This window comes from Scyliorhinus torazame, chromosome 7 (genome assembly GCF_047496885.1).
Source record: "Scyliorhinus torazame isolate Kashiwa2021f chromosome 7, sScyTor2.1, whole genome shotgun sequence".
Lineage (NCBI taxonomy): Eukaryota > Metazoa > Chordata > Chondrichthyes > Carcharhiniformes > Scyliorhinidae > Scyliorhinus > Scyliorhinus torazame.
Genome location: NC_092713.1, coordinates 2,474,270 through 2,497,225, shown reverse-complemented (window position 1 = coordinate 2,497,225; position 22,956 = coordinate 2,474,270). Strand labels below are relative to the sequence as shown.

General features: G+C 52.9%; 1 protein-coding gene across 1 annotated transcript in view; it reads left to right on the top strand.

Moving 5' to 3' along the window:
* Nucleotides 1-22,956, top strand: part of col11a1a (collagen, type XI, alpha 1a) — a 1,142,395-nt gene that overhangs the window by 421,638 nt on the left and 697,801 nt on the right. The window contains 5 exon segments of the mRNA XM_072510277.1: nt 979-1,023; nt 1,164-1,217; nt 1,365-1,409; nt 1,523-1,576; nt 1,676-1,720. Coding sequence (XP_072366378.1) covers nt 979-1,023; nt 1,164-1,217; nt 1,365-1,409; nt 1,523-1,576; nt 1,676-1,720 — 243 coding nt within the window.

Sequence of the window (22,956 nt, the reverse complement as noted above, 5' to 3'; positions counted from 1 at the left end):
GGAGGGGAGGGGGTTCGGAGGGGAGGGGGTTCGGAGGGGAGGGGGTGTGGGGGGTTGTGGAGGGGAGGGGATGAGGGGGGAGGGTGTTCGGATGGGAGAGGGTGTGGGGGGAGGGGGTGGGGCGGAGGGTGTTCGGAGGGGAGGAGGTGTGGGGGAGGGGGTGTGGGGGGGAGGGGGTTCGGAGGGGAGGGTGTTCAGAGGGGAGGGGGTGTGGGGGAGGGGGATCGGAGGGGAGGGAGTGTGGGGGGGAGGGGAGTGGGGGGGTGGGGGAAGGTGGTGTGGGGGGGTGGGGGAAGGGGTTTGGGGGAGGGGGTGTGGAGGGGAGGGGGTGTGGAGGGGAGGGGGTTTGGAGGGGAGGGGGTGTGGGGGGAGAGGTGTGGAGGGGAGGGGGTGTGGGGGGAGGGGGTGTGCGGGGAGGGGGTTTGGAGGGGAGAGGAGTGGAGGGGAGGGGGTGTGGGGGGAGGGGGTGTGGGGGGGAGGGGAGTGGGGGGAGGCGGTGTGGGGGTAGGGGGTGTGGAGGGGAGGGGGTTTGGAGGGGAGGGTGTTCGGAGGGGAGGGGGTGTGGGGGGGAGGGGGTGTGGGGGGGAGGGGAGTGGGGGGGAGGGGGTTCGGAGGGGAGGGGGGAATGGGGGGGGTGGGGGTAATGGGGGGGCTGCAGTGAGGGAAGCTCTCGGTGATATCTGGAATATTAATTAGTGATGACCACCCGTGGAGATTGTGATGCTCAGGTTTCTGAGCAGCTCCTTCGCTGATTTGTGACTTTGTTCCAACATTTGCTGCAACACATTTTGCTCCTTTTATTTAAAAAAAATAATAATTCAGACGTTGAAGATTTATTGAAACTGGTTGGATTCCAATTCACACTGAACTTCTTCAGAAGCAAATGTTGAAATGAAACCAGCTCTGAAGTGATTGGAAAAGTTTCTCTCTCTCTCTCTCTGTGCCTTTCTCACTCTCTCGCTCTCTCTCTCCACACAGGGTCTCCCCGGCCCTCAAGGTACAATCGGACCTCCTGGAGCTAAGGTAAGTCTTAACTACGACCACAAACTATTGAAGGACTGAATGGACCTTGTTGTGATTCTCTGGGAGTTGGGTTTTTTTTGCAGTTTGGAGCTGCAGTGTGACTGATATCATTCACCTTCTCTCTGTTATTCTGTCTAAAGGGACCTCAGGGTAAAGCTGGACTCGCTGGTTTGGCTGGAGCTGATGGGCCTCCAGTAAGTCAACAACTCTTTTTACTACACAATTGATAAAGGAATTTCCTTCGTTTATAAATGCGGAAAACCGGCAGGTTTTAAAACCGTCCATTTAAACCAAACTCCTGCACCTGGTCTGTTTGAGACAATGTCCATCTCTCCCCACAGGGCCACCCAGGGAAAGAGGGACCGTCAGGAGAGAAAGGTGCACAGGTAAGGTTGGAATAACGACTGACATCACTCTCTTGATTTGCCCCAAATTAATTTCCACACCAACACAGATCTGAATAGATTTTACTGCTAACTTTGTTCAATTATATTGTTAGGGATCTTCAGGTCCACAAGGTCCAATTGGATATCCAGGTCCTCGAGGAGTTAAGGTACATTTGACCAGAATCTCTCTCCATTATGAAGGTGCTCAGTTCCTTTACGATCAGTGAATCTCACCGAGCTGTCTCTGTCGATGTGTTTTTGAACAGGGCGCTGATGGAGTTCGTGGCCTCAAAGGGGGAAAAGGGGAGAAGGTAAAAATTGATTGAAATTTATAATTTCCCTCATGTCACTTTACTGTTTTGTCATTTTGTCACTGGGCACAGGAATGCAACCCTTTAAACCCCCCCCAAAAACCCACTTTGCATTTTAATTTTAAATTCATTCTTCTACAAAGCCTCACTGGCAAGACCGGCATTATAGGGGCTGTTCACAGTGAGCTGACTTGTGACACCAATGAAGATTATTATTATTATTGCCTAGCCCGAATTACTCCAGAGTGCTAGCACGACACCTCCTTCACCACGATCTGTCTGTGAGCTTTACAGCCTTTAATTGCACCACAGGAGCCTGAGGCCCGCCGACCAGGGAGAGGAGGGCAGCAGGAGGAGGCTACGCAGCCAGATTCAGTGTCATCTCCGTCTGCCTTCAATTCTTCCTTCTCTTTTACCTCCTGCTTCTGCTGATGGGGTGTGTTCTCTCAGGGCCTCACTATCCTCAAGGTCCACACCTCCCTGGAGGCCACATTACAGAGAACCCATCGACTAGTACAATTTGATTTGATTTGATTTGATTTATTGTCATGTACCGAAGTACAGTGAAAAGTATTTTCCTGCGGCCGGGGGAACGTACACAGTACGTACACAGTAGACACAAGAATAATCAACAGAGAACATTACCAAATGGTACATTGACAGACAGCGATTGGTTACAGTGCGGAACAAGGGGCCAAACAAAGCAAATCCATGAGGAAGAGCAGCATAGGGTGTCGTGAATAGTGTTCTTACAGGGAACAGATCAGTCCGAGGGGGAGTCGTTGAGGAGTCTAGTTGCTGTGGGGAAGAAGCTGTTCCTATGTCTGGATGTGTGGGTCTTCAGACTTCTGTATCTTCTGCCTGATGGAAGGGTCTGGTGGAGGGCAATGCCTGGGTGGGAGGGGTCTCTGATAATACTGTCTGCCTTCCTGAGGCAGCGGGAGGTGTCGACAGAATCAATGGGAGGGTGGCAAGCTTGTGTGATGCGTTGGGCTGAGTTCACCACTCTCTGCAGTTTCTTGCGATCTGGACCGAGCAGTTGCCATACCAAGCTGTACATGGCAATGAGCAGGAGACTGCTCTGGGCACCAGACCCAATGCCCCCTGAACCTGCAGTGCCCTATCAGTTGTATTCTGAAGCATTGCCTAGTTTGGTGAAGAAGGATCAGTCACCAGGTGTTGCATTGGTGACATTGGTGTACAGCTACCTGTGAAATTCCACAGAGGTCCACACTGAGTTTTTTGAAGAGGTAACAATGAAGGTAAATGAGGGCAGTGCAGTCGACGTTGTCTACATGGACTTTAGCAAGGCCTTTGACAAGGTACCGCATGGTAGGTTATTGCAAAAGTTTAAATCTCACAGAATCCTGGGTGAGGTAGCCAATTGGATACAAAATTGGCTTGGTCACCGAAGCCAAAGGATGATTGTGGGGGTTGTTTTTCAAACCTGAGGCCTGTGACCAGTGGTGTGCCTCAGGGGTCGGTGCTGGGTCCACTGTTAATTGTGATATATATTAATGATTTGGATGAGAATGTAGGAGGCATGGTTAGTAAGTTTGCAGATGACACCAAGATTGGTGGCACAGTGGATAGTGAAGAAGGTTATATAAGATTGCAACAGGATCTTGACCAATTGGGCCAGTGGGCCGATGAATGGCAGATGGAGTTTAATTTGGATAAATGTGAGGTGATGCATTTTGGTCGATCAAATTAGTTAATGGTAGGGAGTTGGGGAGAGTTACAGAACAAAGAGATCTAGGGGTACAGGTTCATAGCTCCTTGAAGGTGGAGTCGCAGGTGGACAGGGTGGTGAAGAAGGCATTCGGCATGCTTGGTTTCATTGGTCAGAACATTGAATACAGGAGTTGGACGTCTTGTTGAAGTTGTACAAGACATTGGTACGGCCACACTTGGAATACTGTGTGCAGTTCTGGTCACCCTGTTATAGGAAGGATATTATTAAACTAGAAAGAGTGCGGAAGAGATTTACTAGGATGCTACCGGGACTTGATGGTCTAAGTTATAAGGAGAGGCTGGATAGGCTGGGACTTTATTCCCTGGAACGTAGGAGGCTTAGGGGTGCTCTTATAGAGGCCTATAAAATAATGAGGAGCATCGATAAGGTAGATAGTCAACATCTTTTCCCAAAGGTAGAGGAGTCTAGAACTAGAGGGCATAGGTTTAAGGTGAGAGGGGAGAGATTCAGAAGGGCCCAGAGGGGAAATTTCTTCACACAGAGGGTGGTGAGTGTCTGGAACGTGCTGGCAGAGGCAGTGGTAGAGGCGGGTACAATTGTGTCCTTTAAAAAGCAGTTGGACAGTTACATGGCAGGGTGGGTATAGAGGGATATGGGACAAATGTGGGCAAGTGGGACTAGTTTAGTGATAGAAACTGGGCGGCATGGACACGCTGGGCCGAAGGGCCTGTTTCCCTGCTGTAAACATCTATGACTATGACATTGCTGTGCAGCCAACTGTGAAATTCCACAGAGGTCCACACTGACAAGACACAGACGTCTGTTACATCTGACTGGACAGTGCCAGCCTCCTGTGGCACGCATACCCGAGCAGGTGTCAGGGGAATGATAACCACCCTGAACTGCCACCTCCCTCCACCTGTGATGCTGCTAAAGTGTTCAGCCTTTTAAACTTTGAAAAACATTCTTACATTGTTTCTATAAAGGGAATAGATAGGATAGATGCGGGCAGGTTGTTTCCACTGGCGGGTGAAAGCAGAACTAGGGGGCATAGCCTCAAAATAAGGGGAAGTAGATTTAGGACTGAGTTTAGGAGGAACTTCTTCACCCAAAGGGTTGTGAATCTATGGAATTCCTTGCCCAGTGAAGCAGTAGAGGCTCCTTCATTAAATGTTTTTAAGATAAAGATAGATAGTTTTTTGAAGAATAAAGGGATTAAGGGTTATGGTGTTCGGGCCGGAAAGTGGAGCTGAGTCCACGAAAGATCAGCCATGATCTCATTGAATGGTGGAGCAGGCTCGAGGGGCCAGATGGCCGACTCCTGCTCCTAGTTCTTAAAATCTTATGTTCTTATTAAACTCTTCCTGTCTCCATGAGTTGCTTCAGACGTGGTCGGTGCCTCAGACACACCCAAACAATGTCCATCTCCGGGAAGATTGAAAACATTTCAGGGGTTGGGATCGAGCTTCACAATTGGTTCAGACTCTCCCTCACCCATTGGAAGGTCAGGTCAGTCAGAAACAGGCGGTACTTACAGACACACACTGCTTTTCTGGTACACCCCCGAGTGGACTCAGAATGTTGGACAAGTATCACAGGTATAGCATGATAAGAAACAGAGAGGTAAAAAGAGAAATTATTTTAAATCTACTTTGGCAATTTGCTGATTCTATTTGTCGATGGTTAAAGATGCGGGTGTGTTGATGAAGAGTGTGTGAGGCTCACAGACTACTCGAGTGAAACGTGTGGAATCTGGGAAAGGTATTGGAAGACGCCCCCCTGTCCTGTTGGAAAACCTCCTTTGATAAATGTCAGTGTTTCAAGTGAGACAATGAAAATCAGTTTCGCTCGTTTGGTGACATATTCATGGGAGTTCAGAGTTCGCTTTCTTCAGTCACAGGATGTGGGGTATCACTGGTTTCATAGAATTTACAGTGCAGAAGGAGGCCATTCGGCCCATCGGGTCTGCACCGGCTCTTGGAAAGAGCACCCTACCCAAGGTGAACACCTCCACCCGATCCCCATAACCCAGTAACCCCACTGTTATAACCTGCCTATTTACCATTGGCTGGGGACTAATGACAATCCCACAATCCTGTGGGAGTATGAGCTTCCCCAATGAGGGGGGCGGAGAAACCATTAGTAAACTCCAAGTATAAATAAAGCTGGCCAGTTTAGGAACCAGCAGGAAGGAGTGTGCAGCCAGGGAAGTTACTGCTGCTGTTATATATATATATATGTTATTGTAAATAAATGTTATTACTTTGTATCCTTAAAACTCGTGCTGGATTCTTCGTGACCCTCACAAAGCCCACCCAACACTAAGGGCAATTTTGGACACTAAAGGCAATTGATCATGGCCAATCCACCTAACCTGCACATCTTTGGACTGTGGGAGGAAACCGGAGCACCCGGAGGAAACCCACGCACACACGGGGAGGATGTGCAGACTCCGCACAGACAGTGACCCAAGCCGGGAATCGAACCTGGGACCCTGGAGCTGTGAAGCAACAGTGCTAACCACTGTGCTACTGTGCTGCCCTTGCCAGCATTGATTGCCCATCCCTAGTTGTCATTCAGAAGGTGGGGGTGAGCTGCCTTCTTGAGCCGCTGCAGTCCCTGTGGTGTAGGTACACCCACTGTGCTGTTAGGAAGAGAGTTCCAGGATGTTGCCCCAGCGACAGCGAAGGAACGGCCGATATATTTCCAAGTCAGGATGGTGAGTGACTTGGAGGGGAGCCTGCAGGTGGTGGGGTTCCCAGGTATCTGCTGCTCTTGTTGATCAATCAAAATATATGGCAGATTTCTGCAGCTAAATAAGAGGCAGCACGGTAGCACAGCGGTTAGCACTGTGACTTCACAGCTCCAAGCTCCCAGGTTCGATTCCTGGCTTGGATCACTGTCTGTGCAGAGTCTGCACGTCCTCCCCGTGTCTGCGTGGGTTTCCTCCGGGTGCTCCGGTTTCCTCCCACAGTCCAAAGACGTGCTGTTAGGTGGATTGGCCATGATAAATTGCCCTTAGTGTCCAAAGAGGTAGGACGAGTTATTGGATTACGGGGATAGAGTGGAAGTGCGGGCTTAAGTGGATCGGTGCTGACTCGATGGGCCGAATGGCCTTCTTCTGCACTGTATGTTCTATGATTGTTTAGACAAGAGCGGGTGGGATTCTCCGTTGGCCAACGCCGATATCGTAATCAACGATCGGGCAGAGAATCCATTCCAACGCCCAAATTGGAGTCGCCGCCGGCTTGCGAATCTCCACCCTCTCCGAAATGGCATCAGCGTGTCGTGCGCCGCACACCGTTGCAATGTCGTTGGCGTGTCATCGGCAGGCCCTCCCTGCGATGCTCCGCCCCCGATGGGCCGAGTTCCCGACCGCGCGGCACACTTGTGGCCGGGACCCTGGCGTGGCGCCTGCGGACTGTGTCCAGCGCCGTCACACTCGGCCAGGATCCATGCCACTGGCCGGGGTGAGTTCCGTGAGGGCTGGGAGGACTGGTGGGGGGTGGCTAGGAGGTGCCCTGTGGATTCGCATTTTGCTGGTCGGGTGCGCGCACGCCCACTGCCATGTTGTCCAGCGCGACTGCTGCAGGTTGTCAGCCGTGCGCCTGCGTGACCGCGAACTCACCCATTCTCTGGCCGTTTTCAGCGCGGGAGCTGGGAGTTTCACCCGGCGATGCTGCGAGTCCTTCACCGGTCTCAGAATTGGTGAGGGGTTGGCGCCGATTTTGCCGTCGTAAAACACCCGCAAATTCTCCATTTCAGCCGCTGAAGCAGACATTCCAGCCACAGGTGTCCCAGAATCTGCCCAACGAGGCGTAGATACAAAGGGAAAATTATACAAAATAAATCAAAATATCAATGGCCTGATTTATGTTTCCAGGTTGTGATATTTTACAGTGAGACCGATTTTCTTGTTTAAGTAAAAGCAGATCCCACAATGTTTTATTGGCATCATAAAGGAATATTTTCAGGCATTTTCATGATGCATTTTGAAGATTTCTTATGGGATGGTACTGTGGAATTTGAGAAATATGTTATTAATAAAATTAAATCAGAAGTGAGTCAGATTGTGGGGCATTTGAATCGACTGGTTTCAATAAAAAGGTTTAACTATGAAGCAAATCCAGTCCAACAAAAGTTTCAAGTGATGATATTTCGAACGTGTAGCTGCCGTCACAATGAGGACGACAGACTCTCAGCAACGGAGGAACTAACCGCGATAAGGTAGTGAAGAAGAATATTAAGTTGAAAGCGGAAACAAGCTGGCAAAGGTTAATGGTCGGCCGGAATCAGTGCAGAAGGAGGACATTCAGTCTGCACCGACCCTCCAAAAGAGCACATTACCCAGGCCCACTCCCCCACAAACCCGTATCCCCACCCAACCTTTTGGACACTAAGGGCAATTTCTCATGGCCAATCCACCTGACTGTCACATCTTTGGACTGAGGGCGGAAACCGGAGCATCCGGTGGAAACCCACGCAGACACGGCGAGAATGTGCAGACTCCGCACAGTTACCCGAGGTTGTAATTGAACCTGGTCCCCGGTACTGTGAGACAGCAGTGCTAACCACTGTGCAACCCTGCCACCCTGCAGGTTGGGATAGATTCAGAATACAGCAAAGATGGAGTAAAAAAAATCGGGAAAGAGATATTCAGCTATGAGGGCAAGACAGTGAGAAACTTCAAAACATATTTAAAAAACTTTTTAAAGCACATTAATAATAATAATCTTTATTGTCAAGTAGGTTCACATTAACACTGCAATGAAGTTACTGTGAAAAGCCCCTAGTCACCACACTCCGGCGCCTGTTTGGGTACACGGAGGGAGAATTCAGAATGTACAATTCACCTAACAGCACGTCTTTCGGGATTTGTGGGAGGAAACCGGAGCATCCGGAGGAAACCCACGCAGACACGGGGAGAACGTGCAGACTCCGCGTAGACAGTGACCCAAGCGGGAATCGAACCTGGGACCCTGGCGCTGTGAAGCAACAGTGCTAACCACGAAGAAACAACAGAGGAGTTAAATAGATATTTTACATCGACCTTTACTGTGGAGGATCAGCATCCCAGAAAAATACAGGGAAAGAATTAAATAATCAACAGAACCAGCTAATTAGTTTTAAACAAATTAATGGAGTTAGTAGCTGATGTGTCCTGTGGAGCTGATGGTTTGCACCCCAGGATATTAAAGGAGGTAGCTACAGAGATCGTGGATGTGTTGGCAGTTAACTTCCAAAATCCGTGGATTCTGGAACTGTGCCAAAGGATTGGAAACCTGTCCCGTGTTCGAAAAGGGAAGGAGGCAAAATGCAGGGAACTACCGGCCAGTTAGTCAACCTCCAATTCATTCAGAAATATTAGAATCGATTATTGAGAGAACAACAGTGTACTTGGAAACTTATAATCTGACCAGAGTCCGCATGGTTTCAGAAAGGGGAAATCCTGGCCTGGATTCCGAGTTCTGGAGACGAAGACCACCCAGGGAGAATGGGACGGATCTTTGCTGCCACTGCGAGTGGGGCCCAGGGGCAAGTCTCCTTAACCATGCAACTCTCTGCAGGGTGGAGAGCTGTGCGGATTCCATAGGAATCCCAGTATCGGGCCGCTGTTTTGGGCGACTTGATCCCGAAATCCAGCGGCAAGCCCCTCCCCCCTGTCACAATGCTAATTCTGCACCCCCCCATAACATGCATGCATGAGGGTGACAAGATCTGCCCTCTCCTGCCATTCCTCCATCCCAGTCCCTCCATTAAGATCCCTATCCCCCTCTCCCACTCCCTCACCTGAGTCTTACCTACCCCCCCCCCCCACCCCCACCCCCCGCTCCCTGCCATGGGACCCTCCCCCGCTCCCTGCCATGGGAGCCTCACACTACCTTGGACTCAGAATCTGAGGCTGTGATTCCACTGCTGGGACTCAGATTTGCCAACACTCTGAGCGGCAGGACACCCACCTGAGCGAGGAGCCCAATCTCCAGCCAGTTCACCCTCTCGCAATGCTCACCGGCTCGGATCACCCCCACCGACACCTGGGTGCCCGGGGTGGGAAACTCTGCAACTGAGAAAATCCCACCCCATGGAGCGAATCATTAATACTCATGTTCTACAGATCAGTTTTCCTGAAGAATATTGCTGTGCCATTGGTTTCAGCTGCATGAGAATGGAATGGAAATGGGAATGGGAATGGGATTGTCAATGGGACAGGGAATGGGAATGGGATTGGGAATGGGAATGGGATTGGGAATAGGAATGGGATTGGCAATGGCAATGGGATTAGGAATGGGATTGGGAATAGGAATGGATTGGGAATGGCAATGGCAATGGGATTGGGAATGGGATTGGGAATGGCAATGGCAATTGCAATGTGATTGGGAATGGGGTTGGGATTGGGAATAGGAATGGGATTGGGAATGGGAATGGGATTGGGAATGACCTTCGCAAGGAAGCTAAGAAAATAAAAGTATTGTTAAAAGTACTTTAGCTTCTGAAAGACCGGCTCTTGTGGAGGTCATAGAACATAGAACATAGAAAATACAGCACAGAACAGGCCCTTCGGCCCACGATGTTGTGCCGAACCTTTGTCCTAGATTAATCATAGATTATCATTGAATTTACAGTGCAGAAGGAGGCCATTCGGCCCCTTGAGTCTGCACCAGCTCTTGGAAAGAGCACCTTACCCAAACTCAACACCTCCACCCAACACCAAGGGCAATTTGGACATTAAGGGCAATTTATCATTGGCCAATTCACCTAACCCGCACATCTTTGGACTGTGGGAGGAAACCGGAGCACCCGGAGGAAACCCACGCAGACACGGGGAGGACGTGCAGACTCCGCACAGACAATGACCCAAGCTGGAATCGAACCTGGGACCATGGATCTGTGAAGCAATTGTGCTATCCACAATGCTACCGTGCTGCCCTTAAGAACAAATAAATCTACACAATATCATTTTCCCGTAATCCATGTACCTATCCAACAGCTGCTTGAAGGTCCCTAATGTTTCCGACTCAACTACTTCCACAGGCAGTGCATTCCATGCCCCCACTACTCTCTGGGTAAAGAACCTACCTCTGATATCCCTCCTATATCTTCCACCTTTCACCTTAAATTTATGTCCCCTTGTAATGGTGTGTTCCACCTGGGGAAAAAGTCTCTGACTGTCTACTCTATCTATTCCCCTGATCATCTTATAAACCTCTATCAAGTCGCCCCTCATCCTTCTCCGCTCTAATGAGAAAAGGCCTAGCACCCTCAACCTTTCCTCGTAAGACCTACTCTCCATTCCAGGCAACATCCTGGTAAATCTTCTTTGCACCTTTTCCAGAGCTTCCACATCCTTCCTAAAATGAGGCAACCAGAACTGTACACAGTACTCCAAATGTGGCCTTACCAAGGTTTTGTACAGCTGCATCATTACCTCATGGCTCTTAAATTCAATCCCTCTGTTAATGAACGCGAGCACACCATAGGCCTTCTTCACAGCTCTATCCACTTGAGTGGCAACTCTCAAAGATGTATGAACATAGACCCCAAGGTCTCTCTGCTCCTCCACAATGCCAAGAACTCTACCGTTAACCCTGTATTCCGCATTCATATTTGTCCTTCCAAAATGGACAACCTCACACTTTTCAGGGTTAAACTCCATCTGCCACTTCTCAGCCCAGCTCTGCATCCTATCTATGTCTCTTTGCAGCCGACAACAGCCCTCCTTACTATCCACAACTCCACCAATCTTCGTATCGTCTGCAAATTTACTGACTCTTCAACTCCCTCATCCAAGTCATTAATGAAAATCACAAACAGCAGAGGACCCAGAACTGATCCCTGCGGTACACCACTGGTAACTGGGATCCAGGCTGAATATTTGCCATCCACCACCACTCTCTGACTTCTATCGGTTAGCCAGTTCGTTATCCAACTGGCCAAATTTCCCACTATCCCATGCCTCCTTACTTTGTGCAGAAGCCTACCATGGGGAACTTTATCAAATGCCTTACTAAAATCCATGTACACTACATCCACTGCTTTACCTTCATCCGCATGCTTGGTCACCTCCTCAAAGAATTCAATAAGATTTGTAAGGCAAGACCTACCCCTCACAAATCCGTGCTGACTATCCCTAATCAAGCAGTGTCTTTCCAGATGCTCAGAAATCCTATCCTTCAGTACCCTTTCCATTACTTTGCCTACCACCGAAGTAAGACTAACTGGCCTGTAATTCCCAGGGTTATCCCTAGTTCCTTTTTTGAACAGGGGCACGACATTCGCCACTCTCCAATCCCCTGGTACCACCCCTGTTGACAGTGAGGACGAAAAGATAATTGCCAACGGCTCTGCAATTTCATCTCTTGCTTCCCATAGAATCCTTGGATATATCCCGTCAGGCCCGGGGGACTTGTCTATCCTCAAGTTTTTCAAAATGCCCAACACATCTTCCTTCCTAACAAGTATTTCCTCGAGCTTACCAATCTGTTTCACACTGTCCTCTCCAACAATATCGCCCCTCTCATTTGTAAATACAGAAGAAAAGTACTCATTCAAGACCTCTCCTATCTCTTCAGACTCAATACACAATCTCCCGCTACCGTCCTTGATCGGACCTACCCTCGCTCTAGTCATTCTCATATTTCTCACATATGTGTAAAAGGCCTTGGGGTTTTCCTTGATCCTACCCGCCAAAGATTGTTCATGCCCTCTCTTAGCTCTCCTAATCCCTTTCTTCAGTTCCCTCCTGGCTATCTTGTATCCCTCCAATGCCCTGTCTGAACCTTGTTTCCTCAGCCTTACATAAGTCACCTTTTTCCTCTTAACAAGACATTCAACCTCTCTTGTCAACCATGGTTCCCTCACTCGACCATCTCTTCCCTGCCTGACAGGGACATACATATCAAGGACACGTAGCACCTGTTCCTTGAACAAGTTCCACATTTCACTTGTGTCCTTCCCTGCCAGCCTATGTTCCCAACTTATGCACTTCAATTCTTGTCTGACAACATCGTATTTACCCTTCCCCCAATTGTAAACCTTGCCCTGTTGCACGTACCTATCCCTCTCCATTACTAAAGCGAAAGTCACAGAATTGTGGTCACTATCTCCAAAATGCTCCCCCACTAACAAATCTATCACTTGTCCTGGTTCATTACCCAGTACTATGGATATGGGATCCGGTTTGCTAAATATTTTAAGTGGGATTGTGTACAATGGATGACCTGAAGAGTGGAGGTTAAACTGAAAGTTAAATTGAGAGAGGCGGATACTCAGCGAGACCTTGCTGTCCTCGTGCATCAGTCACTGAAAGTAAGCGAGCAGATACAGCAGGCAGTGAAGGCAAATAGTATGTTGGCCTTCATAGCGAGAGGACTTGAATACAGGAATAGAGCCGTTTTGGTGTCCTTATCTGAGGAAGGGTGTTCTTGCTACGGAGGGAGTGCAGCGAAGGTTTACCAGGCTGATTCCTGGGGTGACAGGGTTTAAACTAGTTTGGCAGGGGGGTGGGTACCGGAGCAATAGGCCAGAAGGTGAAAACATTGAGGGAGAACTAGGGAATAGGGACAGTGGGGCTCTGAGGCAGAGCAGACGGGGAGAAGTTGCTGAACACAGCGGGTCTGGTGGCCTGAAGTGCATATGTTTTAAGGCAAGAAGTATTACGGGAAGGCAGATTGAACCCGGCGATCCTCCGCTCCGCGATAGGCCGAGTGGCCGCCCGTTTTCGGCCAGTAACTGGTCTGATTAGTGAGTTTGCGGACTACGCAAAGGTTGGTGGAATTGCGGATAGTGATGAGGACTGTCGGAGGATACAGCAGGATTTAGATTGTTTGGAGACTTGGGCGGAGAGGTGGCAGATGGAGTTTAATCCGGTCAAATGTAGGGCAGCACGGTGTTGCAGTGGTTAGCACTGCAGCCTCACGCCGCCGAGGTCCCAGGTTCAATCCCGGCTCTCGGTCACTGTCCGTGTGGAGTTTGCACATTCTCACCGTGTTTGCGTGGGTTTCGCCCCCACAACCCAAACCACGCTAAATTGCCCCTTAATTGGGAAAAATGAATTGGGTACTCTAAATTTATTTTTTTTAAAAATAAAAATCCTGACAAATGTGAGGTAATGCATTTTGGAAGGTCTAATGCAGGTAGGGAATATACAGTGAATGGTAGAACCCTCAAGAGTATTGAAAGTCAGAGAGATCTAGGTGTACAGGTCCACAGGTCATTGAAAGGGGCAACACAGGTGGAGAAGGTAGTCAAGAAGGCATACGGCATGCTTGCCTTCATTGGCTGGGGCATTGAGTATAAGAATTGGCAAGTCATGTTGCAGCTGTATAGAACCTTAGTTAGGCCACACTTGGAGTATAGTGTTCAATTCTGGTCGCCACACTACCAGAAGGATGTGGAGGCTTTAGAGAGGGTGCAGAAGAGATTTACCAGAATGTTGCCTGGTATGGAGGGCATTAGCTTTGAGGAGCGGTTGAATAAACTCGGTTTGTTCTCACTGGAACGAAGGAGGTTGAGGGGTGACCTGATAGAGGTCTACAAAATTATGAGGGGCATAGACAGGGTGGATAGTCAGAGGCTTTTCCCCAGGGTAGAGGGGTCAATTATTCGGGGGCATAAGTTTAAGGTGCGAAGGGCAAGGTTTTGAGGAGATGTACGAGGCAAGTTTTTGTTACACAGAACTCGCTGCCGGAGGAGGTGGTGGAAGCAGGGACGATAGGGACGATTAAGGGGCATCTTGACAAATATATGAATAGGATGGGAATAGAGGGATACGGACCCAGGAAGTGTAGATGATTGTAGTTTAGTCGGGCAGCATGGTCGGCACGGGCTTGGAGGGCCGAAGGGCCTGTTCCTGTGCTGTACATTTCTTTGTTCTTTGTTCTTTGTTCATATGAGGAGAGGCGAAGTCCGTTAGGATTATATTCATTGGAAGAGTGAGAGGGGCTCTCATAGAGACTTGCAAAATTCTAATAATATCAGATTCAGAAAGAATGTTCCCGATGGTGGAGGGAGTCCAGAACTAGGGGTCGTAGTTTGAGGATAAGGGGTAAACCTTTTAGGACTGAGGTGAGGAGACATTTCTTCACCCAGAGAGCGGGGAATCTGTGGAATTCACTCCCACAGAAAGTAGTTGAGGCCAAAACGTTGTGGAATTTCAGGAAGGAACTCGATACAGCTCTTGGGGCTAAAGGGATCGAGGGATACGGGGGGGAGGCGGGATCAGGGTATTGAACTTGATGACCAGCCAGGATCATAATGAATGGCGGAGCAGCTCGAAGGGCCGAATGGCCTCCTGCTGCTTCTATTTTCTATCGTTCTATGGATAATATAACCATCGATGTTTTGTAAATAATTTTTCATTGTTGAATAATGTACATCAGTCGAAATGTGTGGCTGGAAAAAGGTGACGATTGCTGGTTTCAAACAAATATTGGAGAAAAGGATTCGCTGAAATGAAATGAATAAATGCAAGTCATCAACGGTCCGATTGTTTGCACAGAGTGGCCCTGACGGACGGCTCAGAATGTTTTGCACAGAATATGTAGGTTTTGGTTCAATTTGATATTTTGGTTGCGTTGACAAAAGGTCGATTTTTCTTATTTTTAATTGGGGAGAGGGAGGCCTGGGCGGGATTCTCCGCAGCCCGACACTGTAATCGCGGCCCGTTACCGGTCCGGCAATTCTGCGGGCCCCGAAAATCGGCATCACCGGGGAGTACACCGCGCGGCTGGGGCCATTGCCAGGAGCCCACTCAGCAAACCTCCGCTCCCGACCGGCCGAGTTCCCGATGGCGTGGGACTAACCATCTATTGCCGGTCAGAGGCTCGCGTGGCGGCTGCGGACTCAGTCCGCGCGCGGCTGTCCTGGACGGGGGCGGGCGGATCAGAGACCGGGGGGGTGGGTGCCGTATAGGCGGTCGCCGATTAAATGTGCGATGGGTTGAGGGTCGTGTGTGTGGTCGATCGGGGGGGGGGTCTCCTTCGGTCTGGCTCCGCGGTCCGATTCCGCCATGGAGCACAGTGCGGCCGCTGGAGGTCACTGCCGTGCGAATGCGCAGCCCCTGACCCGGCGGAGAAAGGGGCCCGTATCTGCAGCAAAAGCTGCGAGATTCACTCCGGGTTCCTGCTAGCCCCCTGCCGGGCTATGAATTTGTCTACCTTTTTTCAAGGTATTTCGGGAGTAAACCCCGGCGTTGGGACATAGTCTCATTTTGAGAGAACCCAGCTCCCGGAATCTGATTGTTTTATTTTAATTGGGTATTTTAATTATCAGCAAGTGGAGGGTGTTAATTGGGGATTTACCTGTGCTCACACCGAGGGGACTGATGCAGCCTGGGCTGTAACAGATGTACAATGTCTACAAATAAATGTTTGTTTTCTATCCTTTACTGTCTGGCTCTCCCAGTTTTAACATTGGTTAGCGAACACAATGGTGATGTGCAAACGGGACTTGACCTGAGTTAGGGTAGAGGCAGCGGAGTTTTGGAATGAGGGTAATAGCCGCGGAGGCGACCAGGAAAGGGTGAGAATGGTTGAGTTAAGTTGTCTTGCTGAACAGTTGCTTGCAGCAGCCTCTGGGTGGCGATCCCGAGCTGGTTTTATTCAGATACACTGCTTGTTGGGTTTTCTGATTGCCTCCACACTTTGTATGAAAACATTGCTTCTGATAAATTTTGGATGAAACAGTTATTGAGGCCCCTTATGTCTGAGACCGAGGATGTAAAAGATTTAACAGCCGGTCTTTGAGGAGGAGCAGCGAATCGCCCGATTCCCTGGGCAATATCTCCACTGATATACAATTTGCTCGGTCTCACGTGGCTGTTTGTGAGATCTTCCTGAACACATTTTGATGGCTGCGTTTCCCACTTTAGGACACATTTGTAAATAGCTTTTGATTGGTTGAATTGGGGAGAGTTAGAAATAAAAACCCTTTTCCTCAGTATTTCCTGCCAGGTTAAGTGGAAACTCCCACTTGTTGTGTGGATCAGGGTAGTTAGCGGACGCTTCGCTCGTACACAATCCCAGCGATCGGCCACAGAATCCCCGTCTGCGCTGGAATCAGGGCGGCACCGCTTTTCAATGTCCCGCCCCCTCGGAAACGGCATACTCGAAAGCCCGCCACTGGGACGGCCTCAGGACGTCACCTGAGACCCTCCCCCGATGCTCCGCCCCCGGTGGGCTGAGATCCCGACGGCGTGCAACACTTATCCTGGTTCTTTTGTGGACCCCGCATTGCTGCTGCGGACTGAGTCCTGGACCGCCACGGTCGGGCTGGAGCCGTACCGCTGGCCAGGGGGATCCTCGACAAGGGCTGGGGGGACTGATGGTGGGTGGTCCGGGGGTGGAGGGGGTGTTACTGGGGGTCATTATTTGTTAGGTTGGGTCTGTGGCACCATGTTGCACGCACGGCCACGGAGCCGGCCATTCTCTGGCCGTATCTGCAGGTAACTCCGGGGGCTGCAAGCCCCCCACTCGGCAGATCATCGATGCATTTGTTGCGGGTTTTTCTGCCACAAAATGGCCTGTTCCCTCGCTGGCGGAAAGACTTAGTCTGCAATTCGGAGAATCCAGGCCGGTATCATATTTCGGAAATTTATCCCCGAGAACGCGAGTTTCACATCCACGTGTGGTTCTTTCAGGATTTGTATAAAAGTTCAGGATACCCGAGAGCCTGAATCACAACCGAGGTTTTCCCAACCACATAAAGATGCCGCTGGGCAGCGCCCAGCCAATAGGATCCACCCAGGACCACCGAGCAGGCCGGCCCCAATCCAGGCCAATCCCAATCCGGGCCAATCCCAATCCGGGCCAATCCCAATCCCGGCCAATCCCAATCCCGGCCAATCCCAATCCGGGCCAATCCCAACCCAGGCCAATCCCAATCCCGGTCGATCCCAATCCGGGTCGATCCGAATCCGGGCCAATCCCAACCCAGGCCGGCCCCAACCCGGGCCGATCCCAATCCCGGCCAATCCCAATCCCGGCCAATCCCAATCCGGGTCGATCCCAATCCGGGCCGATCCCAATCCCGGCCAATCCCAATCCCGGCCAATCCCAATCCCGGCCAATCCCAACCCAGGCCGATCCCAATCCGGGCCAATCCCAATCCCGGCCGATCCCAATCCGGGCCAATCCCAACCCAGGCCGATCCCAATCCGGGCCAATCCCAATCCGGGCCAATCCCAATCCGGGCCAATCCCAACCCAGGCCGGCCCCAATCCGGGCCAATCCCAATCCGGGCCAATCCCAATCCGGGCCAATCCCAATCTGGGCCAATCCCAATCCGGGCCAATCCCAATCCGGGTCGATCCCAATCCGGGTCGATCCGAATCCGGGCCAATCCCAACCCAGGCCGATCCCAATCCGGGCCGATCCCAATCCGGGCCAATCCCAACCCAGGCCGATCCCAATCCGGGCCAATCCCAATCCGGGCCAATCCCAATCCGGGCCAATCCCAATCCGGGCCAATCCCAATCCGGGTCGATCCCAATCCGGGTCGATCCGAATCCGGGCCAATCCCAACCCAGGCCGATCCCAATCCGGGCCAATCCCAATCCGGGCCAATCCCAATCCGGGCCAATCCCAATCCGGGCCAATCCCAATCCGGGTCGATCCCAATCCGGGTCGATCCGAATCCGGGCCAATCCCAACCCAGGCCGATCCCAATCCGGGCCAATCCCAATCCGGGCCAATCCCAATCCGGGCCAATCCCAATCAAGGCCAATCCCAATCCGGGCCAATCCCAATCCGGGCCAATCCCAATCCGGGCCAATCCCAATCCGGGCCGATCCCAATCAAGGCCAATCCCAATCCGGGCCAATCCCAATCCGGGCCGATCCCAATCAAGGCCAATCCCAATCCGGGCCAATCCCAATCCGGGCCGATCCCAATCAAGGCCAATCCCAATCCCGGCCAATCCCAATCCCGGCCAATCCCAATCCGGGCCAATCCCAATCCGGGCCAATCCCAATCCCGGCCAATCCCAATCCCGGCCAATCCCAATCCGGGTCGATCCGAATCCGGGCCAATCCCAACCCAGGCCGATCCCAATCCGGGCCAATCCCAACCCAGGCCGATCCCAATCCGGGCCAATCCCAATCCAGGCCGATCCGAATCCGGGCCAATCCCAATCCAGGCCAATCCGAATCCGGGCCGATCCCAATCCGGGCCAATCCCAATCCAGGCCAATCCCAATCCGGGCCAATCCGAATCCCGGTCGATCCCAATCCGGGCCGATCCCAATCCGGACCAATCCCAATCCAGGCCAATCCCAATCCGGGCCGATCCCAATCCGGGCCAATCCCAATCCAGGCCAATCCCAATCCGGGCCAATCCGAATCCCGGTCGATCCCAATCCGGGCCAATCCCAATCCAGGCCGATCCGAATCCGGGCCAATCCCAATCCAGGCCAATCCCAATCCGGGCCAATCCCAATCCGGGTCGATCCGAATCCGGGCCAATCCCAACCCAGGCCGATCCCAATCCGGGCCAATCCAAATCCCGGCCGATCCGAATCCGGGCCAATCCCAACCCAGGCCGATCCCAATCCGGGCCAATCCCAATCCGGGCCAATCCGAATCCCGGTCGATCCCAATCCGGGTCGATCCCAATCCGGGCCGATCCCAATCCAGGCCAATCCCAATCCGGGCCAATCCCAATCTGGGTCGATCCGAATCCGGGCCAATCCCAACCCAGGCCGATCCCAATCCGGGCCAATCCAAATCCCGGCCGATCCGAATCCGGGCCAATCCCAACCCAGGCCGATCCCAATCCGGGCCAATCCCAATCCGGGCCAATCCGAATCCCGGTCGATCCCAATCCGGGTCGATCCCAATCCGGGCTGATCCCAATCCAGGCCAATCCCAATCCGGGCCAATCCCAATCCGGGTCAATCCCAATCCCGGACGATCCCAATCCCGGACGATCCCAATCCGTGTTGATCCCAATCCGGGCCGATCCCAATCCGGACCAATCCCAATCCGGGCCAATCCCAATCCGGGTCAATCCCAATCCAGGCCAATCCCAATCCCGGTCGATCCCAATCCGGGTCGATCCCAATCCGGGCCGATCCCAATCCGGACCAATCCCAATCCGGGTCAATCCCAATCCAGGCCAATCCCAATCCCGGACGATCCCAATCCGGGTCGATCCCAATCCGGGCCGATCCCAATCCGGACCAATCCCAATCCGGGTCAATCCCAAACCAGGCCAATCCCAATCCCGGACGATCCCAATCCCGGTCGATCCCAATCGGGGCCGATCCCAATCCGGGTCGATCCCAATCCGGGCCAATCCCAATCTGGGCCAATCCCAATCCGGGTCAATCCCAATCCAGGCCAATCCCAACCCAGGCCGATCCCAATCCCGGTCGATTCCAATCCGGGCCAATCCCAATCCAGGCCGATCCCATTCCGGGTCAATCCCAATCCGGGCTGATCCCAATCCAGATCGATCCCAATCCAGGCCGATCCCAATCCGGATCGATCCCAATCCAGGTCGGCCCCAATCCGGGTCGGCCCCAATCCGGGCCGATCCCAATCCGGGTCAATCCCAATCCGGGCCGATCCCAATCCGGCTCGATCCCAATCCGGGCCGATCCCATTCCAGGTCGATCCCAATCCGGGCCGATCCCAATCCGGCTTGATCCCAATCCGGGCCGATCCCATTCCAGGTCGATCCCAATCCGGGCCGATCCCAATCCGGGTCGATCCCAATCCGGGCCGATCCCAGGTCGATCCCAATCCGGGCCGATCCCAATCCGGGGCGATCCCAATCCGGGTCAATCCCAATCCGGGTCGATCCCAATCCGGGCCGATCCCAATCCAGGCCGATCCCAATCCGGGCCGATCCCAATCCGGTTCGATCCCAATCCGGGCAGATCCCAATCCGGGTCAATCCCAATCCGGGTCGATCCCAATCCGACTCGATCCCAATCCAGGCCGATCCCAATCCGGCTCGATCCCAATCCGGGTCAATCCCAATCCGGGTCAATCCCAATCCGGGCCAATCCCAATCCGGGTCGATCCCAATCCGGGTCGATCCCAATCCGGGTCGATCCCAATGCGGGTCAATCCAATCCGGCTGGCTTTTAGATTCCCAGAGCCCCGGCTAGTAGGCCTCCGCCCATGAGCGGGTAGTTTGTTTCCCACAGGCCCCGAGTGACTCTCGTCAGGGTCACTACAACTTGCCCAGTCAATGCGCAAACTGTCAGATGGTCCGACATTGAATAGTTGCTCGCTGGTGACAGAGTGATATGGGTGGGGGGGTTGCAGATATTCCGCAGGGGAGGTGGGCCAGAGGTTATGGTACGTGTTAGTAAGGCAGACACATGGCGGTGCAGTGGTTAGCACTGCTGCCTCACGGCATCGAGGACCCGGGTTCCATCCCGGCTCTGGGTCACTGTGGAGTTTGCACATTCTCCCCGTGTCTGTGTGGGTTTCGCTCCCACAACCCAAAGATGGGCAGGGTGGGTGGATTGGCCGCGCTGAATTGCCCCTTAATTGGAAAAAAACAGAATTGGATACACTAACATTTTTAAAAAGGAGCAGACGCAGAGCAGGGATTGCGGGACTCCGTCAGCCTGGCTTCAGACAGAAAACATCAATCAATGGTTGTTTCTCAGACCAGCGGGTCGCCAAGGTGGGTCAGTGCTGTACCCGAGGGTCAGTGCTGTTGCTGAGGGTCAGTGCTGTTCCTGAGGGTCAGTGCTGTCGCTGAGGGTCAGTGCTGTTCCCGAGGGTCAGTGCTGTCCCTGAGGGTCAGTGCTGTTCCCGAGGGTCAGTGCTGTCCCTGAGGGTCAGTGCTGTTCCCGAGGGTCAGTGCTGTTCCCGAGGGTCAGTGCTGTCCCTGAGGGTCAGTGCTGTTGCTGAGGGTCAGTGCTGTTCCTGGGGGTCAGTGCTGTTCCTGAGGGTCAGTGCTGTTCCTGAGGGTCAGTGCTGTTCCCGAGGGTCAGTGCTGTTCCTGAGGGTCAGTGCTGTCCCCGAGGGTCAGTGCTGTCCCCGAGGGTCAGTGCTGTCCCCGAGGGTCAGTGCTGTCCCCGAGGGTCAGTGCTGTCCCTGAGGGTCAGTGCTGTTGCTGAGGGTCAGTGCTGTTGCCGAGGGTCAGTGCTGTCCCTGAGGGTCAGTGCTGTCCCCGAGGGTCAGTGCTGTCCCCGAGGGTCAGTGCTGTTCCTGAGGGTCAGTGCTGTCCCCGAGGGTCAGTGCTGTCCCCGAGGGTCAGTGCTGTCCCCGAGGGTCAGTGCTGTCCCTGAGGGTCAGGGCGGTCACTGAGGGTGAGTGCTGTTCCCGAGGGTCAGTGCTGTTCCTGAGGGTCAGTGCTGTCCCCGAGGGTCAGTGCTGTTGCCGAGGGTCAGTGCTGTTCCTGGGGGTCAATGCTGTCCCTGAGGGTCAGTGCTGTTCCTGAGGGTCAGTGCTGTCCCCGAGGGTCAGTGCTGTCCCTGAGGGTCAGTGCGGTCCCTGAGGGTCAGTGCTGTTCCCGAGGGTCAGTGCTGTTCCTGAGGGTCATTGCTGTCCCCGAGGGTCAGTGCTGTCCCCGAGGGTCAGTGCTGTCCCCGAGGGTCAATGCTGTCCCTGAGGGTCAGTGCTGTTGCTGAGGGTCAGTGCTGGTCCTGAGGGTCAGTGCTGTTGCCGATGGTCAGTGCTGTCCCTGAGGGTCAGTGCTGTCCCCGAGGGTCAGTGCTGTCCCCGAGGGTCAGTGCTGTTCCTGAGGGTCAGTGCTGTCCCCGAGGGTCAGTGCTGTCCCCGAGGGTCAGTGCTGTCCCCGAGGGTCAGTGCTGTCCCCGAGGGTCAGTGCTGTCCCTGAGGGTCAGTGCGGTCCCTGAGGGTCAGTGCTGTTCCCGAGGGTCAGTGCTGTTCCTGAGGGTCAGTGCTGTCCCCGAGGGTCAGTGCTGTTGCCGAGGGTCAGTGCTGTTCCTGGGGGTCAATGCTGTCCCTGAGGGTCAGTGCTGTTGCTGAGGGTCAGTGCTGTTCCTGAGGGTCAGTGCTGTCCCCGAGGGTCAGTGCTGTTCCTGAGGGTCAGTGCTGTCCCCGAGGGTCAGTGCTGTTCCTGGGGGTCAGTGCTGTTCCTGAGGGTCAGTGCTGTCCCCGAGAGCCAGTGCTGTCCCCGAGGGCCAGTGTTGTCCCTGAGGGTCAGTGCTGTCCCTGAGGGTCAGTGCTGTTGCCGAGGGTCAGTGCTGTCGCTGAGGGTCAGTGCTGTCCCTGAGGGTCAGTGCTGTCCCTGAGGGTCAGTGCTGTTGCTGAGGGTCAGTGCTGTTGCCGAGGGTCAGTGCTGTTGCTGAGGGTCAGTGCTGTTGCCGAGGGTCAGTGCTGTCCCCGAGGGTCAGTGCTGTTCCTGGGGGTCAGTGCTGTCCCTGAGGGTCAGTGCTGTCCCTGAGGGTCAGTGCTGTCCCTGAGGGTCAGTGCTGTTCCCGAGGGTCAGTGCTGTTGCCGAGGGTCAGTGCTGTTGCTGAGTGTCAGTGCTGTTGCTGAGGGTCAGTGCTGTCCCTGAGGGTCAGTGCTGTTCCCGAGGGTCAGTGCTGTTCCTCCAGGTCAGTGCTGTCCCCGAGG